Here is a 23,879-nt window from a genome sequence, read left to right on the forward strand (position 1 = left end):
GTAACGTCATACATCCATAACTGGTAAAGCGTGCACTGACGGCTGGTAGTGTGTGTACCTGTTGGAAGTGTGCACTGATGGCTGGTGGTGATTGCCTGGTGGAAGCGTGCACTGACGGCTGGTGGTGTGTGTGCCTGATGGAAGCGTGCACTGACGGCTGGTGGTGTGTGTCCCTGGTGGAAGCAGGAGCATTCACAGTGATAGAAGACACAAATGAAACTGTTGAAGAGGGAGGGGGAGAAGGGAGCGGGGAGTGTGAGCAGAGGAGCATGATTCATAGCTAGAAGACACAAATGAAGCTGACCAGGAGGGAGGGGAAAAGGGAGGTGGGTAGTGAAAGCAGAGGAGCCTGATTACAGCAATAAAAACATAGATGGCAGCTGTGCACGTTCACAAGCTCGTGAACACAAGCTGTAGGCCAGCAAAAGCCTCTAGTGGCACTTTTAAAAGCCACTTACTAAATGTCTCGAAGAGACAGTGCATGTTCTCCCTCAGGCGAGAATGTCTCTGGCTTCAAAACAAAAGAGCTCAATAAGGTGAAATTCAGCTGCTAAGATTCTAGAGTTAAAAAAATAATAATAAAGACATCCTTCCCCTCGAGCCCAATATCCAAGAAACCAGGCTCCTCCAGCCAGTGTTGCTGGTACAATTTTCGGAGTGGGGTGCTGCCAACAATGTTACATCACTGACACCATAGGGATTGTGAAAAATCCAAGTCAATGAACAAGTGTAGCAAAATTGTGGTAAGGTATCCAGGACAAGGGGGTAGACCCTAAGGGCTGGCCCCTGTATATACTTCTCCTTAATAATCTACATTGCATGTATGGCCTTTATGACCTAAATGTTCTTATCCTTTATTTACTTGTTTGTAACTTAGGACCAAGTACTCCTGTCATAATAGGCTTGCTGTCATACAATTAACGGGCGTGTGGTAGGTGTGAAAAAGTGGTAGTGAGCACCACAGTTGTCCTACAAAACTGGCATGTAGAAAATCTGATTCCCCAAAGATCACAGTGCGGGCCCTAGCCATGAGAGATGGCACAGCTTTGGGATATTTGGTAATATGAGCAGCCATAACAAATAGAGTGACATTATCTCCTGGCTGTCTTGAGGAAATATGACCTTGTTGATAAATATATCGATATGGTCAGTTTACTGTACCAGAAACCTATGGTGTGTGTACACACAGGTCACCTGTTGTCAGATACCATCCGTATTAAGAGAGGCACTAGGAAGGGATGTCCTTTGTCCCCGCAGCTTTTTTCGCTAGCAATCAAGCCATTAGCGGCGCTACTGAGAACACAGGGCGCGGAGTGGGGGATCCCCCTAGCGGATGGTCTCCAAACAGTCTCCCTATATTTGATTTGATTTGATTTGATTTAGACTTGTAGAGCGCATGGCTGCCCTGGAGCGTCCCAGCGCTAATCCTAGTCTGAACCTGGTGAACTCAAGCAAAGCAAGGTTAGAGGGTGGTAGGGAACAAAAAGGTTTTAAGTGCTCTTCTGAATTTCAAGTGATCCGGTTCCATTCGGAGTTCTCTAGGGAGAGCATTCCATTTATTTGCCACATTCAGAGAGAACCGTCGGCCTCCTGTTCGTGCTTTCCTCACTCGTGGGACAATGGCCAGATTTTCTCCATCCGAGCGAAGGGCCCTGGTCGACTTGTAAGGTCGGATCAAACCTCTCAAGGCTGGAGGGCCTTTACCTTGCAAGGTCTTATGTGCAATACAAAGAGACTTGAAAGAGACACGCTCCTGGATGGGGAGCCAGTGCAGGGCATTCAGCAATGGTTTGGCTGAGGCCCGTCTCGGCGCCCCCATCAGCAACCTGGCTGCGGCATTCTGAGCTCGCTGAAGAGTCTTGATGGTAGCAAGAGGGGCTGCGAGGAAAAGAGAGTTACCATAATCCAGTTTGGACAAGATCAGGCCCTGGATTAATAACTTTCTAGATTGAAATGGAAGGAGAGGGAGTACCTTTCGAGCTGCCCGTAGCAAGCCGAAGCAGCCTCCAACCACTTTCTGCGCGTGGGTCTTGAAGGTCAGTTGGGGTTCGAACCAAATCCCGAGGCTTTTTATTTGCTGCTTAGGGGGGGGAAGATCTCCCATACAGGCAGGCCACATCTCAGGGGGCAGAGAGGTGAATTGGTTGCCTAGGAGCATGATCTCCGTCTTAGATCCATTCAGTTTGAGTTTTGAGCTGGACATCCAGGAGGAAATGGCTGTAAGACAATCTGGGAGATCAACCGGGCTGCCCTCATGTTGCGACAGCGAAACGACAAGCTGCGTGTCGTCAGCATAACTTATAGCTTTAACCCCGAATGGGGCTATCACCTTCTCCAGCGGGGCCATGTAGACATTAAACAGTGTGGGGCTGAGGGAGGAGCCCTGCGGCACCCCACACTGAAGAGGGAAGGGCTCTGACATGGACCCATTTTCCCAGATCCTGAAGGATCTCTCCTCCAAGTAGGACTGCAACCATTTGAGGGCTGATCCTGAAATGCCCAGCAAGGCCAGGCGTTGGGCCAGGACAGCATGATCCACAGTATCGAATGCAGCACTCAGATCCAGGAGGATCAGAGCTACTGATCCCCCTGAATCCAAGATGCATCTAACCTCTTCAGTCACCGCCAAAAGGGCGGTGTCTGTGCCCTGACCCGGGCGAAAACCAGTCTGAGAGTCACTGAGGAGATGGTTAACCTCTAGGTACTCGGAGATCTGCTTATTCACCACTTTTTCGGCCACTTTGCTCAGTCCAGGTAGAAGCGAGATCGGGCGAAAGTTGGCCAGATCGGAGGTGTCCAGTCCTGGTTTTTTTAAAAGTGTTTTAACTCTGGCCTGTTTCCAGCTCGGGGGCACTATGCCCGAAGATAGCGACGAGTTGAGTAACTCCGTGGCTACCGGGGCAATGATGTTTAAAGTTTGTTTAAGAATGTGCATCGGGGCTGGGTCAGAGGGAGAGCCGCTTTTAATAGTGGAAAAGATACTACAAAAATCTTCTTTGGATATGGGGCTGAAAGCCTCTAGTTGGGGACAGGTAGGGTCCGGGGGAGGGATCTCGACAGGTTCAGTGATGGAGGTTTGAGGGAGGCTGTCTAGAATTTTCCGAATTTTGGTGTCGAAAAATTCTGCCAACTGGTTGCATCTCAGTACTGGGTCATTTTGGACCAAAGGGGGGTCTGGGACTTTAAGAAGCATGTTCACAATTTTGAATGTTTCTCTGGAGGAATTAGAGGAGAGACGAATTTTTTCTTCAAAAAAGGCAGCTTTAGATTTTTGTCGTCCTAGTTTGTAGAGTTTAAGGGCTGCTTTGTATGCGGTTTTGTGGATAGGTGCCCAGTCTTTGCGCCAGGCACGCTCGGCTCTTTTGCAATCTTTCCTGAGGTCTCTTAGTTCAGGCGAGAACCAGGGGGATTTAAACGTATTGCTCTTTTTTGTACAGGGTTTAAGAGGCAGAACCGAATCCAAGGAATTGATGAGCCAGTCTCGAAAATTTATGTCTGCCTGAAGAACATCGGATTCTGTGGGGGGAGCAGATTTTTCGAGAGCAGTTGACAAATTGTCTACTGACAGCCTTGGCCATGGCCTTTGAAGCGTACGGGAACAAGGGATCTTGATTCCTCCTTGGTGGAGTTCCCATGAGAAAGGAACTAGGAAGTGGTCTGACCATAATATGGGCAAGGGTGGTTTGACTTTAATCTGGGGAATGTTAGAAAAAATCGGGTCTAACAGGTGACCTTTATTATGGGTGGCTTCCTTATTTGTCAGTTCAAGATCAAAGGAGCTAAGGTTAGTAATCAGTTCAGCCCCAGAGTTGTCCTTGGGATCGTCGAAGTGTATATTCAAGTCGCCCAAGATCAAAAAATTCGGGGCCTGAGAGGCAGCTGATAGGGAGGTTTCCAACAGGGAGTCAGGGAAGTGTTTTAGACTCCCCGGGGGTCTATAGATGAGAAGACCTGACAGGGAGTGGGTGGGTGAGAGCTGAATGTTAAAGCTAGCACTTTCTGCATCTAAAATTCCACCCTCCTTCAGTCTACAGGTCAGAGACTCCCGATGGATTATGGCAAGTCCCCCCCCCATACCTTTGTCTCTGTTCAGACATTGGATATTGAAACCGCTGGGGAGCGCTGATACAACATCGAAGTCTGAGTGAGGGGATAACCATGTCTCCGTCAAGAAGAGTAGGTCGAGCTTACTGTCTTCTATCAGCAGGTGGATCTCGACCGCATGCTTCGGAAGCGATCTGCAGTTCAGCAAAGCCATCTGCAGAGTTCTACTCAACTGCTTACCGATTGACTCCCCACTGTGAGGGCCCGGGCAGACAGGGCATCGGCAAAAGGGAGGGCTAGAACCCACCCAGTGCGGGCATCCAGAATTGCCCAAGAGTTGAATTGACAGTAGATCCTCCTTAGAATACCTTATAGGTCCGGGGGGAAACACGGGCATAGTGGCTGGCCCTCGGCCCGGACTGGCCCGGACGGGCACAGACGGGCTTGCCTCTGGCGCGCCTCCGGCGCGCCATCGGCGCGCCCGCTGCGCCCGCCCGCTGCGCGGACGGAAGTCAGGCTTCATAAGTAACGCCCGGGCTGTGATTCGCCCGAGCGCTAGAGCGCTGACCGCGTTCTTTCAGTTGCAAATGGCGGCCAAAGTCGTCGCCCTTTGCAAAACCGTTATTCACCCAAGAGGACCCTAAAATCGTCCCCCGGTTTGTGCAAATAGCAAACTGGAAGCGCCCAGCTGTAACAAACAGCAGGAAAGCGTCACACAATTGAGCAGGTAAATTACGGAGCTAACACAATTTTACATTAAAAGCAGTAATTTTTAAAGGGTAAAAACAGAATAAAACAGATTTAAGTGCCTAGCTCCCGGCTTCCGCCTCAGGAGCGCTAGAGTTCACTGGTGCAAAATAGCGGACGACCTCCTCTTATACGTTAAGGATCTGACATGCTTACTGCCGACACTGTCTGACGCCTTTCACACCTTAGAGACTATGTCGGGACTCAGGGTTAATTGGGCCAAATCTGGAGTATACTCCTTCAGCCCAGACACTCAGGAATGTGTGGTCCGTATCAACGACTCAAGGCTCACTTGGTACCCCACCACGTTTCTGTATCTTGGAATCCATATCTATAGAACCCTACCTGATGTATTGGAAGGCAACCTAGTACCGGCAATCTCCTCCTTACAAGCGCAAATGACCTTTTTCGAAGACACCCCCCTCAATGTGCCTAGCCGGATTACGCTGACAAAAATGATAGTTTTACCAAGGCTATTGTATTATTATGCTAACGTCCCAGTGTACGTCCCGACACGTATCTTTAGGGAACTGGAAACTTTGGTCAGGAACCCGATAGGGAATACTGGGAGACCCCGGGTTGCACTGACAAAACTTTACGCACCTGTGGAAGAGGGAGGACTAGCAGTTCCTAACCAGGAGCTTTACTATCGGGCGGCAGAGCTGCAGTGGGTGGCTGGATGGCTGAGTGGGAGGAACCTGTGTGATGCTGCCACGGATGTTACAGTCTGGAATCACATGCAGATCTACACACTGTTCCACCCCTTCACCAAAACTACATGCCCATCGCAGATACACTTGGCAGTGGCCTGCAAATGCTATGTTCGCAGCCCGAAACTCACCCGAGCTGTGACGCCCTATGCCCTGGTACTTCCACTGTTGGGAACACCCAGAGAAGGCGGAGTGGAGGTGAAGGCCGCACTGGAACACTGGACCCAGGCCGGGGGTTGGACACGCTTGGGGACTTGTACACAGCCAGTGCCCTGGTTCCCTTTGTAGAATGAATGTATACTAGTGACAGACGTCATTAGACCCTCACCGCACTACCTTTGGCAGAGATCCATCTGCCTATTGTAATCTTGAATAAAGAACATTGATCAAAATTTCAAAAAAGTTTAATTGGGTTAACGTTTTTCTTTTGTTTTTCCAAAATTAATGCTTTTGCATGTATCAATAAAGAAACTTTGTCATGCTGTTTTTCTCAAAACCTTTCAATTCGCTGATTTGATAAACACACATGGGTTACAAAATAAAGAAAAAAGTTATCCTGTCCCAATGCATTTCGGGATTATATCCCTTCGTCAGGGGTGCTGAAAAACATAATTAAATGAATGTGCTTAAAAATGTGATCAACAGCACACGAAATTGTCAAACAATTAGTTCGCAGGTTGTCTGTCATGCTTTCCCAAAACTAATAAAGCATTAACATTTGACACTATGTTAAATGAAAATGGTGATTTTTTCCAATAATATAAACTCATACATAAGATTTTAACTGTGATTTACATCATGTTACATCATAACCCAGAATACATTGAATTTCTACATTGTTGCATATTCTCTAAAGATAAACTGTGATTTTTAACTTGATGAAATTGCTCAAGGATACTAATGTATAGAACCCTGATAAGAAAATGGGGATTGTCTGAGATGCAGTTATAAAAGAAATTTGCGCAAGTTTTAAACTTACCATGAATATTATGCTGCCTTGTGATGTTAGATTAGCATACAGATTCTAATGTCGGCAAGAGATTGAATTGAGACCTTGAAAGTAAAAAGTGACACTAAGATTATAAATTGTTCTTTTATTTTACCCGTGAAAAGTAGATAAGCAGTACTGCGTGTTCATACCGTATCTGGGATGCCCGCTTTGTTATGGATGCGTATCGTGGAGGAGGTCGAAACGTCCTCTGTTAGAAGTATTGCTCTATAAACGAAAGAAGAAAATGATGTTTGTGGCAGTCTAAACATAACTGAGATGATCTCCCTGATAGATAGAGTAAACAATTACCTTTGCTTTCACTATCGAGAACCGTAGGATTCAGGGGCAATACTGACAATGTACAAGAGGTGTGCCCTCTGAATATCCAAACTACAATATCAATGGGACACATTTTCGAAGACACACTATTGAAAATAACATTTCGAGAGGGAAGTATGTCTACATATTCTATACCTAACTCCACATAAATGTACCTATTCAGCACACATATCTTCAAGGTATGTAAATGTAGAATTAGGATAGTAAATATATACTTCCCTATATGCACTTATCTTTTGATATTTGGTCCCTCCATATTCTGCCCTCGATATTCTTGCACCACAATATTGTTGGCGATGATATTCAGTAGTACAACCGCTACAGGGAGACCCTTGTCTACTACCCTGGCCGCACAATGAACTAGCACCTCCAGCAGGTCCGGAACTACTTCTCTGTATCTGCTATCCTTGATGTGCTAGAAGAACATGGGATACAGCTATTCCCTGGTTTTCCTGACCTCTCGGTGCACCCCAAAAGAAGTTCAGAGACACCGGGAAACAACAGTCCCTTGCTTGAACAAGGTCCAAGGTCAGCCCCAGAGCTCACAGTACAGCAACCCATCTTCCCATGCAACCTCAAAGCTTTCAACAGCTTCATTTCTCATGTTCTGTCTGATTGAACTAACCTGAATTCCATATCCCAAAGGAGTAATGTACTTTTATACACTTTTCCATACTCACAGCCAACCATGCACAATAGTGATATGTTTATTAACAGCTGGGGGAAAGGTAATGGGATGAGAGAAAGAAACACTGGATGGCATCACTCTTTGGTTGCTCAAGTCTGCTGATTTGCAGTGAATATCTCAAGAGAAACTCATGATAAACAAATGCTCCAGACCATGCCACCGACCCTGGAACCAGAGCCTTGAAACTACTTGGGGATGACCCGGGTGTGAATGTTCACACGTATGGACATGTATGGTTCGGAAAATCTGTAATTGACTGTCCACTCAGAAGTAAAAGGAAAGAAGGGATAAACTCAAAGTGGACAGCCATTAGGGAGTATGAATGAGCACATCATCTGATCTGCTGCTGTTTAAATGTTGCTGGAAGAGAATTGCCACCACCAGGGTTTTGGTGTGGACCAAATGTTTAATGAATGAACGAGTGCTTACCAGTAGCATACGGGCAGCTTGTGGTGAGGTACCAGAGAAGTAAATGGCTACATGGATCTAAGGAATGGTTTGATGGTTATCGGAAGGAAACAGGACGCGGATGGGCATTAGTGAGACATCTGAGAGTACAGTTCCACTGGTTAAGAAGAGGAATCTGCACCGTCTTCAAGAGGAGCCCTTGTTGAATGTGAGTTAAACCCTGGCATGAACCTGTGGCCCTTGCTCCTCCAAATGAAAAAGTAGTTTCAATTATTGGGATCCAGCTAGGTGACTGCCTTTGGAGTCCACACCTATGTGGCTGAGAGAGGTGAGCAGGGGAACATACAGGAGCGCAGGTGTATCAACAAAGAACCAACTGAATCCGCCACACAGTGATGGATGTATACGGTGGATGGACAACATTCTCCTCCAGAGCTCCCTAGGGCAAGCCACTGTGCTATGGATCCTAGTGGGGAAAATAATCATTATCCCTCAAGCTGGGCGACTACACTCTGATTGGCGGATCTCAAGGGCTGTGCCTGTGTCCTGCTACAACCATGGGGTATTCAAAGTCCACAGTGCAGGAATTTAACCAAAGCATGACACCGTCAGCCACGGCATGGTGTGCATAACAGCACTCTCCCACAAACTCACTGACACTCAGATTTGGATTGGGATCAAAAATTGGTCCAGGAACCCTAAAAAATACGTCTTTTTTCAAAACACTGCTTCAGTGTTTTAAGTATTATACAAAGAAGGAGGGGTAATCTATAAAAGATGCATGTTTTATTAACTTCACTAAGAAAAAAAAATGCAAATGTTGCCAGGAATCTTTGTGCATGGATTAGTTCACAATGGTGAACCACACATGACTATAAGGGAGGCCACTTCGGCTCAGGCCCCTTAGGTAGGTAATAGAGGCCTATCTGTCTCTAGAAAGGCCGCTCAGGGCCCTTCTGGGCTGGTGGAGGCACCTGACCTGCACAGACACAGCCCATATCAGCCACCATGCTGTCCAAAAAAGCGGCCCAGAGCTCCAACTCGGATACCAGCCTATTGCTCAAGTGCCCACCTTATAAATCCAACCCTGAAGGCATTGCTCTCACCCTCAGTGAAGGGGTGGCACTCAGGGCTTTAAGTGGGCTGAGTACCAGCAATTTTTTAAACGGGGCCTCGAAACGGGTCCCTAACGGGCTCTTTTTTGTGCCCATGCACAGGCGGTCCATTTTTTTCCAGACTGCAAGGACAGCAGGCACATTGATGTGCACATGCTCACACTGCTCACTTCTCGTTAGTGGAGAAGTTATGGCATGACGTCAAGCCAGGTGAGAATTGTAGGGGAAGGGAAATCCTTTAAATAGTCATTTTCTCTCTGGATTTCCCTTCTCTTTTTGAAACTCAGGAGCAGCAACATTTTCGTGGTGTGACCAGGGCTTTAAGTGAAAGCTTTTTTAGTATTATATACAAGCCATGGTTGCTGCTTAGTTATCATATACAACTAACAACCATTGACAATTCCAATAGTCCTGACTTGTTTATAAAAATCTGGATGCAATGACAGAAACAGCAAAATACAAGTCGGGCGGCACACTATGCTAAGGACTCGTCTTTGGCTCACATGCTTTAAGTCACGCCCTTAGTATTGTATTGTATTGTATTGTCATTTATATAGCGCGATTGCTGCCCAGTGGGCGTCCAAGCGCTGAGGCCTAAGACAGAGCTGAGTAAGCGGAAGGAAATTAGAGTACAGTGGACCTCGCAAACAAGTAGGTTTTAAGTTGTTTGCGGAAGGAGAGTAGGTTTGGGTTGGCCCGGAGCTGTAAAGGGAGTGAGTTCCACATCTTGGAGGCGTTCAAGGAGAACATCCTGCCTCCGGACCTAGCTCTCTTTACTCTGGGTACTATGGCCAGAAAGGCTTCTGTAGATCTGAGGTTTCTCTTAGGGTGGTATTGCGTGACTAGTTTGTCAATGATAACTGGGCCTGATTTCCAGAAGGCCCGGTGGGCAATACATAGTGCCTTGAATGCCACTCTCTGTCTCACTGGAAGCCAGTGTAGTTTATTCAGTGCTGGTTTAGCCGACTGAGTCCGTGGGATCTGCAACAGGATGCGGGCTGCACAGTTCTGCACCACCTGTAGCTTTCGCAGGGTCATCTCTGGGGCTCCGACATACAGGGCATTGTTCGAGTCTAACCGGGACTGAATCAGGCCTTGTATAGCCACCTGTTTGGCTTCCATAGGTAGGAGGGGTAGAACCTTCTTTAGTGTTCTTTGTAGGCCAAAACATGTGGCAGAAAGCTTGGTGGCCTGAGTGGAGAAGGAAAGATTTTTGTCAATCCAAACTCCTAGGCTTTTTACGCTGTCCTTAGGAGTTGGAGGGGTACCTAGGCACGGAGGCCACAGGGGAGTGAGCGATACTGGGGATACTGAGCCCAGGAGCATGAGCTCAGTCTTGTCTCCGTTAAGTTTTAAGGAGGAGCAAGTCATCCACTCCTTGACGTCCTCAAGGCATTTCATCAGACCTGCTGACGTGTGTCTGGTACCCTCTTGCGCCAATGAGACCACTAGCTGGGTATCGTCGGCATACGAAACAATTTTTATTCCGTATGGTTCGACGATCCCAGCCAGCGGCCTCATATATACGTTAAACAGCGCAGGGCTTAATGAGGAGCCTTGCGGTACCCCGCAGTTCAGGAATTTGATGGCTGACACTGTATCCCCGTCAAAGATCTGAAAGGATCTATTGTTGAGGAAGGAGTCAAACCACCTTAGAGCCTCACCTGTGACGCCGGTGTTACATAGACGGTTCAGCAAGGTGGCATAGCTGACCGTGTCAAAGGCCGCACTTAGATCAAGGAGGATCACTGCCACTGATCCTCCCTGATCTAGTATCCTTTGTGACTCTTCGGTGATTGCAAGTAGTGCAGTTTCAGTGCCGTGCTTGGGCCTGAATCCTGTCTGGGTTGGGTCCAGGAGCAGGTTATTTTCCAAGAATTGTACTAATTGGGAATTTATGTACTTCTCCAGCACCTTACTTACCCAAGGAAGTAATGAGATTGGTCGGTAGCTGGAGTGGTCTTCTGGGTTAAGAGTGTTTTTTTTTTTTAGTAGTGCCCGAACCATAGCTCTTTTCCATCCAGTGGGTACTGTACACGAGGAGATGGAGGAGTTGAGTAGGTCAAGAACCACGGGGAGGATGGCTTGGCTAGCCTGGAGCAGTATCTCCGGAGGTGCCGGGTCGCGGGGAGAGCCGGATTTAACCTGCTGTGCCAGTTTGTGAAGGGTGTCTATGTCTAGTGGAGGGAAGCGTTCTAAAGTAGGCTGATCTGGGGGGGGGGAGTGGTTACAGGAGAATGATTGGGTGGTCCTGGGTTATTGGCTGCTACCGGGAAAGAGGAGTAAATTTGAGAAACTTTATCATGAAAAAAATCTGCTAGCTCGTTGCATTGTACCAACGTTTTTGTCAAGGGGGGGGCAGAATTCACTTTAATGCAGTTTTTTATTAAGTGGAAAATCTCCTTAGGTTTTGAGTTAGCTGCCATAATTTTATCTGCGAAGTAGGAGGTCTGTGCCATCCTGACCCCGTTTCTATAGGCTTTGATTGCCTCTTTATATTGGGATTTTTTATCAGGGTGAAAATCTAGTCGCCAGGCTCTCTCTTTTTTTCTGCAGAGGCGTTTTTGGTCTCTCAGAGTGTCTGAGAACCAAGGTGCAGTTTTGTTTAGCCTCTTTGGTATAGATTTCCGTAGAGGTAGGATAGTGTCTAGTGAGTCCCTGACCCAACTCTCATAGTATTTATTTGCTTGGTTGGGGTCTGTGCAGGATGGTGGGCGAGAGCACTCGAGGTTGGTTATCCAAGGCTCTAAAGGGAGTTTTTTCCAGTTGCGCTTGATTACGGGTTGGGGGATGGGTGGGGAGGACTTGTTGGTGAGCCAGGTGAGTGGGATTAGGCAGTGGTCCGACCACGGAAGACGGATGGGTTGCCCCACTGTTAGCTCCGTGCAGTTGCTAAATATTGGGTCTAGGAGATTACCCTTTTCATGGGTGGGAGCTGTGACCAGCTGGGTCAACTGTAGGGCTGCGAGGTCGTCTATCAATTCCATAGCGGTGAGATCTGTGGGAGAGTTAAAATGAAAATTAAAATCCCCTAGAACCGTGTAATTGGCGGGGGTTACCATACGGTTGGCTATAATATCTGGTAGGGATTTGTGAAACAGCTTGGCTGGTTCCGGGGGCCGGTAAATCAGAGTACCAGAGAAGGAGATGTTTGCAGTGAAGTCTATGCTAAATGCTAGACTCTCGCACTCAGGAATGGCTTCGGTAGTGGTGCGGCAGCAGTGCTTGTCTTTTAGGATGATGGCCAGGCCTCCGCCTCATAGTCATATTAAGCTTCCAGCAGAGATATCTGAGACCCAGTGAAGTACTGGAATGTGGATGGGCAGGTACTCAAAAAAAACATGGCTCAAACACTCAAAAAAATCAGTAAATGCCTTTCTGCTGGTGTACCTGTTGCAAATGATTAAACACTCAGCTAGCACGTACCTGTCAGGCAAATATGCCCTGGCAACGCCTAGCTCTACCTCTCCCACCACTCCACTTCCCCCACCGGGCCAGCACACATCCTAAGAGAGGGAGCGTAAATGGCTCGGAAACACAGCCCTGGGTGCAGGACGGCCTTAATACACCTGTTCACTTCACGTTGATGCCACCTGCAGTGCTGAATGGTCTCGTCTGATGGTAGAATCTGAGCAGACCTCCTCGCCATGCCGGCTGTGCATACTGCATGGCTTGAAGTATTTCTTCAGAGGGGGACGCCTCCGCAGCATATCATTGACTCCATCTCAGCATCCTCCTACCACCACCCTACACTTCCTTTCTCGTTATGTTACTCTTGAAGGTTTTTTCCACCTCTTACTTTGTTCCCTACTGATCTCCGATGTTTCTGTCTTTCTCTCGAATGCTTGGTCCAAAGACTGACTATTAAAAATAAGTCCTTGTTCCAGTGGTCCCCAAAAAAGAGTGCAGCGCAGGGCTAAGTTTAATGTGTGTCTGTTGTCATTGGAAAAGGCCCAGCCTGACTGGGGCCTGGGGACACATCTCTACTGATGAAAGTTGACAGACTAAGGCAGGGTACCAGCTCGGGCGAGTGTACAAGGGCCGGCTCAGGAAACCAATCCACAGTCCACAAGGCGCTTGAAAGTTGTTACGGGATGCATCGTCCGGACAGGAGTTCAATAAACCTCGTATTTTAAAAGGTCGGGAAAAAGGTATTTATGTGGGCTGCCAATGAATACAACAACAAGGCTAGATCTCCACTCTGATTCTTTAGGGAGCTCGGGCCATGGCAGCTGGGTGGTTCGGTGTCGCGCATAGCTGGAAGCTGGAAGTCCATGTATGGTGCGTTTACCTTGCGCGAACCAGCACCACGATAATTACTAACAGATGGCGGTGCTGCTGGCTCCCGCGAGGTAAACGCCATACATGCATGAGCACTAATAGGAAACAGTGCAAAATATGCACAAGTTTAAAGTGAAGCCTGGAACGATTCCAAGTGGTCCCTCCTAGCAGTGCACTGCCTAGGCGAGACCTAAAAATGAGTTGTGCACACGCACACAGTGAAAAAGGTGAGCTGCACGTCACGCACATGCTTGTGTGCGCGATAGTAAGCTGGTTGCTGGAAAAGTAGCACTTTCCTAAGCAGTCTACTAAATGTCTCTGCCACACCAGCGAAGCGCTGGATCAGGCTGAGACCTAAAAATGGAAGGGAGACCCACGCCAATGGTGCCAGGACTGAGAGTGGCTAAAACACATGTGCCAGAAACACGTGGCCTGGTACTTACAATCTGTACATGTGTGGCTGTACGCAGGATCTGGAAACATGTGGCCTCGTATTTATAATCTGTACATGTGTTCCAGATATTAATATTTTAGATGTGTGGCTGGTACATGTAATCTGGATAGCTGTGGCTAAAACGTGTAATTAGGGTATGTGTGACTGGTTCTATAAATGTGAAGATTTGTGGTTGGTACTCACAATTTGCATAAGTCTGGATGTTGATATAGTGATTAATTTTCCATGAACAACCTCACTTTACAGAGCTACAGTTGTCATGTGTGTTCTTTCCTCTCTGCAGGTGAAGCTCCAGGACTGGCTGAGTCCTTTGAGGAAAGAGATGGGACACATTCTGAAGTCTAAACTCAATGAGGAGGGACAGTGTAACACCCTGAGGGTGAGTGGCAGGCGTGAGTGTTGCGCAGATAAGGATCAGTTATTGTGTATGTGCAGCTCTGTTTATGTGCCTGTCCAGGTAAGAGATACAGATACAGGTAGGTCGCTCCCTCCCCCCACTGCAGCTCCACCAGCTCTTGTGCCCTGCATCCCTGGTCTCTCTGCTGCCCGTCCCTGGGCGCTATTCTTCCTCGCCCCCCCATTTCCCACTGCTCACTCTCCCACCGCTGCTGCCCCTGCGGCCTGCCCCCCACACCCATTCGCTTCCCCTGCCTCCCGCCTCCCAGCTGCTCCTCCCTCCCAACTCCAATTTAAATGGTGGTAACTGCGCAGCCACGCCGCTGGCGCTCCGAAGACGCGCCTAAGGCAAATCTGTCCATGCCTGGACCGCGCCCAGCGCCAGCACCCCCGGACCCAGTGCCAGAACCCCCGGACCCAGCGAACGCCACAACACCAGACTCCACTACAACGCCAGCAGCATCCACGCACTCAACACCGGCCAAAACCACACCTGCTTCCAGGCCACCCCAAACGGACCCACGGACCCTTCTCCTGCCACATCTGCAGCTGCAACAGAACCAACAAACCTCCAAGGACTGGACCCAACCACCTCCGTTGCATACTCCTCAACACCCGCTCTGCATGCAAACACGCTGTCGAGCTCTGGGATCTGCTTGACACCTCCGCCCCAGACGTGGCCTCCCTGACCGAGACCTGGTGGAACGACTCCTCAGCGCCGTACATCGCCATAGCCATCCTGTACGGCTACAAGATCACCCGCAGGGAACTTGCCAACGGAACCGGAGGAGGAATATCCATTTTCCACAAGTTCACCCTCAAGGTCGCCACCCATGCAGACGACACCCTCAACACCGCCGAACATCTGCACATCTGGATCCACACCGACCCCAACACCACCCTCAGAGGAACACTCATCTACAGAACCCCCGGAACCCGGGCTCAGTTCAGCGACTACACCTCGCCAGCACCCACGCACTCGCCTACACGGACTACTTCCTCCTCAGGACTGAACTTCCACCTCGAGATCAACAACGACGCCAACTCCGCCACCCTGATCGACAACCTCGCAAACCTCGGCCTCAAACATCTCGTCACCAAACCCACCCACGCCGATGGCCACACGCTAGACCACGTCTTCTCCACAGGCACCCATGTCACCTTCGGACCCCTTCCCCTTTGCAAAAACAGAGAAAATTTATTTTTTAAGGGCAGGCAGTGGTCCCAAGGACCACTGCCTGTCCTTAAAAAAGAAATGAAAACGTTAGATTTTTTTTTTTAATTGTTCAGTTTTCTCATAAGGAAAACCCGATGCATTTCGGAAAAAAACCTACTTTTTTTAAAAGCGGTCCCAGACATGGTGGTCAGCTGAGCCCAGCAGGCCACCATTCCTGGGAGGGTCTGCCATTCCCAATGGGGTCGAAAATTGCGAGAGGCTCATTAATATTCATGAGCCTGTATTTGCGACCCCATTGGGAATCGCTAAACAGTGTAATAACACTGTTGTACATGCATAATAGCGCTTTGCAAATCGTGAGTCGCAAAAAACTCGCAATTTGCGAGGCGCTATTTTGAGTGTCGTACATCTGGCCCTTCAATCCTTTTCGTCCATCATAGGACACATCTTGGATTCCCCCTGTCAGCCAGGATCTCTCCAGACGAGGATGATCTCCTCTCACAGGTGGATGACTAAAAGGGTGCGGGAGGGACGTGAATGACATGTTTGACCCTTGGCCATGCCTCGCTCTTCACAGCTTTATGAACAGAACAGACCATTTCAGATTCAGTCCCGAGTGGAGCTGGGAGTCGCCGAAGAGATTTTAAGGTTGACTTAACATGATCCTACAGTATTAGTTTCAAACTCTGAGTCACTGCAAAGGTCTATTTAAGGTACTTTTATGGAAATATCGAATTATTTTTATTAGGAATCAATTATAAATTTTTGAAAATGTGGGCAGATCACCATTATCACCTGGATCTCACCTGAAATAATATCATAACTCATGTTCGAAGTGGTCTATTTTGCGCTTGCATTAAACTGCTTTTAAGAGGGCAGAGGATACTTGAATATCACACCCCAGAAGTGTGAAGGTGTTATTAAACCAGGTGCACATGGCGAAGCCTCAGGCCGGGAGAAAGAGCTGGTCCGAAAAGTGAAAGCACCATCAACAATAGTGAACATTTATCACCACTGGCACGCGACCATCGGCTGCATCCAGCCCGGATCTCCGCTGTGACAGGTGATGACATTCAAGCAGTGGTAGAAGTGGGCGGGATCGGAAGGGCATGGCGTGCCCCTACTTTTTAAATTTAACACAGTCCGTTCCCCTACTTCTTTATTTTAAAAATGCGTCCCGGGACGGCAGGGCTGGTCTAATGTAAAAAGTATTGCGAGACGGTCCAGCCCTGTGCGATGCAGATTGAGGAAGGCCTCTGAAGTCACCACAACCTCCTCCCCCTTCCCCTCTAAATCTGGGGCCAGGAGCCTGCCCAACAACACTGTAGGAGAAGTGTTTCACTGGAGGTGTAATCAATCAGCAGCAAAAATGGCTTCCTTTGGTGGCCCTGCTGCTGCAGTCATTTACACCTCATTTAGTAACGGGCTCCCTGCCTGCCCCCACTGTGAACAATTCAATAGTCACATCAGACTGATGACACCACAAGGAAAGGGAGAGCACTTCAGGTGTGGAATTTGTGACAGACTGTGCATAAGCATGGGCGAATTTTGCGAATCTGGCGTTCGCGAATTTTGCGAATTTGCGAACTCGCAATCCGCAAAATCTGCGAATTCTCGCGAATTTGCAGATTTTTTTTTTGTGTTCGCAAGGATTTCTGCCAGTTCGCAAGGATTTCTGCCAGTTCGCGAGGGTTTTGTACCAGTTCGCAATTGCGAACTTACATGTCGGCTCGCAACGGTCACGATTATGTTGTTTCTACGTCTGGTTCATCATCACAGGTTCCCAGCACCCTCTGTTTCACCCCTGCCACCCTCTGTTTCACCGATGCCACCCTCTGGTACATCAATGCCACCCTCTGGTTCATCATCACTGTAGATTATGGGGGGAAAAAGCAAGCACACCTGCCTGCTTCAACTGACATGAATTAATTTGGGGTTGATTTATTAATGTGTCACTGTTTTAAAATTCCAGTCTGGCACCTGCTTCCTTATCTGTAATTTGCTTTCTGTTTTTCCCAGGACCTTTGTGGCCTACTTGTAGCTATTCTATGAGCCTGCTGTGAGGGTCAGAGTAGGGTCATACAATTGTTGCAACTAGCAACTGAACTCTGGAGGGGCCCTTGTCAGGAAGCACTACAGGGAATGGTTACTAATGATGAGTTTGAACTTTTGAACCTGCTGAATTCTTTCACTATTGCAAAACTCGTTTTTCTGCAGAACAGCATTACAGCAACTGTAATACCCCAAACAAGCTTATATGAGAAAGTTGATTTCTAATCCAAAAGTTATCCAAAGATAATCAAAAGGCCTCAAATCCAAAAAAAGTGCAGGCAAATGTCAACCTGAGGAGTTATTCTGATAAAAATCATCATTTTCAGAAGGTCTATGCTGCTTGCTAGTAGATTTCTTGTGCAGAATTGCAATTTTTGTAATTTTGCGAGTGCGAGATTGTTGCTGCCCGCCCGTACCTACATGTTCGCAATTGCGAACTTACACTGCACGCCGCAAAATTGTATCACCAAGAAAAAAAAATCCGCTGCGTGCGAATTTGCAGATTTTCGGTAAATTCGCGAGCGTTCGCGGATTGCGAATTTACCGAAAATCCGCAAAATCCGCGAGCGGAACGGATTTTCTGCCCATGCTTAACTGTGCACAAACTTTGGCGCTTTTAAAAACAAGCATTTGCAATGCAATAGGTCTCGCATTTGTGAGAGTTTAAGCTATTGCCATTATAAATGACAATGACTTTTATTTATGTTTTAAAAACCAACAAGTAAATAAAAGGCATTGCCATTTACAATGCAAATAGCTCAAACTCTCACAACTGCAAGACCTATTGCATTGCAAATGCTTGTTTCAGTAGGGAAAGGTTTGAGGCAGTTTTCCATTTTACGCCTTAATGATAGTGATAAACAAAACAGTGAGATATCATGTTGGCTATACCATGCAACACTTAAGTACATTCTCCACCCTACAGCTAAAGTTGCACTTGCTGCAGTCACACCCTCACAAAAATTAAAAGGCTTTACACTAACCTGCCTACCCGATGGATTAACCTGAAGCAGCGCTTCCCTAGTGCTCCGCAGTGGTAAAATGACGAGGGGTACCTAATCCATTTTTTAAGATTAGGTAAATGGCGGTCCATTCACTTCCACAAACAACACTTGCACAGGGTAAAAACGTGGCAAACCACATCACCTCAGGTGCACTGCTCCTGAAGGAGAACGCAGGGGTTATCTCTCCATTTAACACATGTGGCAGATCGGATGCGCCATGGCCATGTATGGGATGCACTGCCCCTCTCTGTGCTGTGGCATACATTAACTGGGTACACCATGCGCAGACGGCACACTGCGTCCTTACACATTCATTGCGGTAACTCACGCCTGCATTGTGAACAGCGCATTAGTGAAAGGCACGGCAGACCTGATATTTGAAGTCGCTGGTCTGTCTTTTATTGCAGGTAGGTGCCCATCTCAAAGGGGGGCAGATATTCCCCTGCAGATGGGTGCACTGATGCCACCTGCCTGCAATCTGGTGCCTGGGTGCCCTGAAACCTTCTTGACCTTCTCACAGGGGGTGACTCTTTGCCTTTGTGCCTGTGGCTTAACATGGCATTAGTGTTAAGGCAAAGGGTACTCTTATTTACATCTGGGTGCACCTTGTTGGGATCACTTTGGTTCACCTTTAGTGCTGGCGAGATCTAATTTACAAAGGAGGCATGCAAGTGTCTGATGACCCTTTAGTAATCAGAGATGGGCGAGCCACTGAAAGCTCGAGCCAGAGGCCTGGCTCTGGCTCCCTTCGAAGTACTCTTTGACCCTTGATCCCAAAATGAGCTCTGAGCTTTGATGTTGCTTCTGTCTGCCACCACACTAACCTAAAGTGCCAAGAATGAAAGAAAAACACATTGACCTCAGAATAAGTACAGGAGTGGGAAATAGATGCCCATCTAGAGGATGAATGGCACAATGTGAAATCAGAAAACCGAGGAATTTTCCAGGCTTCCTCACTTGACCAAACTGTTGGATCCTAGTCAAATATTTTATTTGACAGTGCTTTTTTTTCCCCATTGCATTTGAGGGCACTCTGAAATACAAGAATTCAGGTATATATTATACAAGTATCTGTTGTGTCGCATTTATATAAACCACAATGCTACTCAATGTAAGAATATATGGCAAATACTGAGTGCACATGACAAAGGACTTGCCTATTAATTTACTCACTGCATGGAAGGGGTTAGAGGGACATCAATATTTTTTAAGTTCATATTTTAAAACTGTCATTTTTAATAAATCCCTCAAGGCAGTGATAAAATGTAATGTGCTAAGCTGAAACACTTGTGCATGTTGAAGAAAGGCACTTTTTAATTTTTAGGAATCTTTTTCATAAATGTATGTTTGTTACGCAGTTTACTCGCCAAACATCGTCAGGGCTAGGCTCGCACTGGGCTCCGCTCGGTTCCCCTTGTTAATTTATTTACTTGCTCATCTCGATCTGTAAATCTATAGTGCAAAAATCTGGCCCACACACATCCGCTGTGCCCCGGAGCGCTATATCTATAATATAGCCCCAGTGGCATGAAGCAGCCTGTTTTTTTTAGGTGTATATATTCATTTTTTAGTGCTATTTCTAGACACAATACCAGGAAACCAGGTGGCAACAAATGCTGGCTTCATGACATGTTGCGTGAAGCACATAAAAAATGTAAGACTACAATTTTACATTGACAGAGGGGCACAGAATGATGTAATCAACAGTACTCCCCAACACGTCGGGTCTCCTGTCAGAATTTAAACCCAAATTTTATGTTCAGAAACAGTTAAAAAAAGAGAGAAGTGCTGATGAAAGAAACTGAATGGCTCGGAGCACAATTGGGTCTGGTTCAACTTATAAGCGTATTTGGGACTTTCTGTGATTGAAAAGGTATCCAACATTGTAAATGTATTTTAATGTCATTAACGCATATATTAAACCTCAAATAAACGTGTATCCATTGGTTATAATTAATAACGTTTGTTATAAGCTGTAACTGGTCAGTAAAAAGCCATACATACCAAAAGTTAGTATGTTTTGCTCTTTTTAGTCACACCTCTGACTCCGCCCCCTGACACAATCCTCTGTTATTCCCTCCTCCTTATTTCGCAGACAAGCTCACCACTCTGGTGGTTCTCAGCACACAGGCAGCCAGGCCATCTTCAATAAGTGTAAAAAAGAAGAAAAAACAAGGCAACAGGCCTTTCCGTTTATGCACCCAGGATCTGGTACAACACCCCTGCATCCATCAGGGTCATCTCAACACTGCTCCGAATTAGATAAAAGTTGAAGAAACACCTCTTTAAAGTACACTTAATTTCAGGGCATTAACTATCCTCAACCCGGCTACCTCTTCTATCGCTCCTTGACTTTACACTTGCATTTGACCTTGTACAGCATTGCGCTGCTCTTTGGCTAAATTTGTGCTACACAAGTGCTACATACATACATACAAACACGTATACATACAGACAGACCTTTAGTCTTCCTCCCTTCAATGGGGCCAAAGGGCAATAGCTGATCATCTGATGTCATCTGATAACTCAAACCCTCATACTTTACATTATGGTGACAAAAGAAAGAAACAAGCATTGGCCTAACCAATAGGTCTCGCCTTTAGGACCTTATAAGTGCTTAGCCATGCAGCAGTCGATGTTGTTGTACCAATGATATTGTGCTGCATAACTAAACACTTATAAGGTCCCAAATGCGAGACCTATTGGCTATGCCAATGTTTTTTTTTCCTCAAAAGGACAAGCAGTGCTATCAGGCTCCGGCTGCCACCTAGTCCACCGCAGGGTAGAAGAGGGATAGAAGAGGGGTAGAGGGGTAGAAGAGGGCTAGAAGAGGGTCGGAAGAGGGCTAGTAGAGGGGTAGAAGAGGGATAGAAGAGGGGCAGAGGGGTAGAGGGATAGAAGAGGGGTAGAGGGGTAGAAGAGGGCTAGAATAGGGGTAGAGGGTTAGAAGAGGGGAAGAGGGGTAGAAGAGGGCTAGAAGAGGGGTAGTGGGGTATAAGAGTGGTAGAAGAGGGGCAGAAAAAGGGTAGAGGGGCAGTAGAGGGGTAGTGGGGTAGATGGGTAGTGGGGCATATGGGTAGAACAGTAGAGGAGTAGAAGTGGGGTAGAGGGGTAGAAGGGTAGAAGATGGGTAGAGGGTAGAAGGATGGTAGAGGGGTAGAAGGATGGCAGAGGGGTCAAAGGATGGTAGAGGGGTGGTAGAGGGATGGGTAAAAGAGGGGTAGAAGAAGGGTAGAGGGCTAGAAGAGGGTTAGAGGGGTAGAAGAGAGTTAGAGGGGTAGAAGAGGGGTAAAAGAAGGGTGGAGGGGTAAAAGAGGGGTAGAGGGGTAGAAGAGGGGTACGGGGTAGAAGAGGGGTAGAAGAGGGGTAGTAGAGGGGTAGTGGGGTAGTGGAGTACAGGGGTAGGGGGTAGTGGGGCAGAGGGGTAGTAGAGGGGTAAAACAGCAGAGGGGTAGAAGTGGAGTAGAGGGGAAGACGAGGGGTAGAAGAAGGGTAGAGGGGTAGAAGAGGGGCAGAGGGGTAGAAGAGGGGTAGAGGGATGAAAGAGGGGCAGAGGGGTAGAAGGGTGGTAGAGTAGGGGAAGCAGGGTGGTAGAGGGATGGTAGAGGGGTAGAAGAGGGGTAGAGGTGTAGAGAGGTAGTAGAGAGGTACAGGGGTTGAAGAGGGGTAGAGGCGTTGAGGGGTTGAGGGGTAGAAGAGGGGAAGAAGGGGGGAAGAAGAGGGGTATACAAGTAGTAGAGGGGTAGAAGATGGGTAGACGAGGGGTAGAGGGGCTGTGGGGTAGAGGGTAGTAGAGGGGTAGTGGGGTAGAACAGTAGAGGGGTAGAAGGATAAGCAGTGCTATCAGGCTCCGGCTGCCACTTAGTCCACCGCAGGGTAGAAGAGGGATAGAAGAGGGGTAGCAAGGTAGAAGAGGGGTAGAGAGGTAGAAGAGGGGTAGAGAGGCAGAAGAGGGGTAGAGGGGTAGAAGAGGGAGGAAAGAGGAGTAGAAGATGGGTAGAGGGTTAGAGTGGTAAAAGAGGGGTACAGTGGTAGAAGATATGTAAAAGAGGGGTAGAGGGGTAGTAGAGGGGTAGTGGGGTAGAGGGGTCGTGGGGTAGAGGGGTAGTAGAGGGGTAGTGGGGTAGAACAGTAGAGGGGTAGAAGAGGGGTAGAGGGGTAGAAGATGGGTAGAGGGGTAGAAGAGGGGCAGAGGGGTAGAAGGGTAGAAGAGGGGCAGAGGGGTAGAAGGATGCGGTAGAGGGGTGGTAAAGGGATGGTAGAGGGGTAGAAGAGGGGTAGTAAAGGGGTAGAGGTGTTGAAGAGGGGTAGAGGGGTAGAAGAGGGGTGGAGGGGTGGAAGGGTTATAGAGGTGTAGGGGAGGGGTAGAAGAGGGGTAGATGATGGGTAGAAGAGGGGTAGAGGGTAGAAGAGGGGTGGAGGGATAGAAGAGGTGTAGAAGAGGGTTAGAGGGGTGGAGGGGTAGAGGGGTAGAAGAGGGGTAGTGGGGTAGTAGAGGGGTCGCAGGGTAGAGGAGGGGTATAGGGGTAGAAGAGGGGTAGAAGATGGGTAGTAGAGGGGTAGAAGTGGGGTACTAGAGGGTAGAGGGGTATTAGAGGGGTAGAAGGGTAGAGGGGTAGAAAAGTAGAAGAGAGGTAGAAGAGGGGTGGAGGGGTGGAAAAGGGGTAGTGCAGTGGTGCTATATATTTATCACAGCGGCAATACACTGGGAATGCCCTGCAAGGTTTTATTTTATATAAAAATGCATCACTTTAGTAATGTCTCAGAATATATAAATATATGAAAAGTAAGAATGAAAGTAAAAAAGTAACCAACCTTGCCAATAGGTCTGGTCTTGATACATTTGTACATGTTTTCTTTTGAATGCATTGACAAACTCCGCACGTGCAGGTGCTCATTTCCCTACAGACACGCCCCGAATGTGCACTTGAACGCACATGTACACACAATCGGACCGCACACGTAGCAGCACATGCAGACGCAGGTGGATGGTGGTTGGAAAAATGCTTAAAATCATGGCTGTGCAGTGCTATAGAGGGATGGACAGCTGGCTGGGGGTGGATGCGATGGTGGGTGGAAGGATGTGTAGACAGAAGGGCGTTGATGCATTGCTGGGTGGACAAAAGAGAGAGGGAATAGATGAATGCTTGGGTCTCCGTGGATAAATGAGTGTTTCCTTGTTAGTGGATTGAAATATGCTTGTGTGGGTTGATGGAAATATGTGGGTGAGTGGATGAATTATATGAGTATTTAGAAGTAGGAATAGACCGGCACTTACTAAAACTTTGTTTAATTGATATTGGTTAAGCAGATTAGCCGCTCCGTCTGTTTCTCTTGCTTGCCAGGCATCAGGGTTTCTGCAAGTGTGGCGAAGGGACACGGCGTTATCCTCAGCTGCGCTTGCGCAGATGGCATTATGAACACACACTGGAATGGCAAGTCCATTATTGAGAAAATCAATAGCGACACGAAC

General features: G+C 47.7%; 1 protein-coding gene across 1 annotated transcript in view; it reads left to right on the forward strand.

Annotated features, from left to right (window-relative positions):
* Positions 1 to 23,879, forward strand: part of LOC147724986 (E3 ubiquitin-protein ligase TRIM39-like) — a 225,001-nt gene that overhangs the window by 122,402 nt on the left and 78,720 nt on the right. The window contains exon 2 of the mRNA XM_086967097.1: positions 14,061 to 14,156. Within this exon, the coding sequence (XP_086823223.1) occupies positions 14,061 to 14,156 (96 nt within the window). The remainder of the gene's footprint in view (positions 1 to 14,060; positions 14,157 to 23,879) is intronic.

This window comes from Lissotriton vulgaris, chromosome 4_1, assembly GCF_964263255.1.
Source record: "Lissotriton vulgaris chromosome 4_1, aLisVul1.2, whole genome shotgun sequence".
Lineage (NCBI taxonomy): Eukaryota > Metazoa > Chordata > Amphibia > Caudata > Salamandridae > Lissotriton > Lissotriton vulgaris.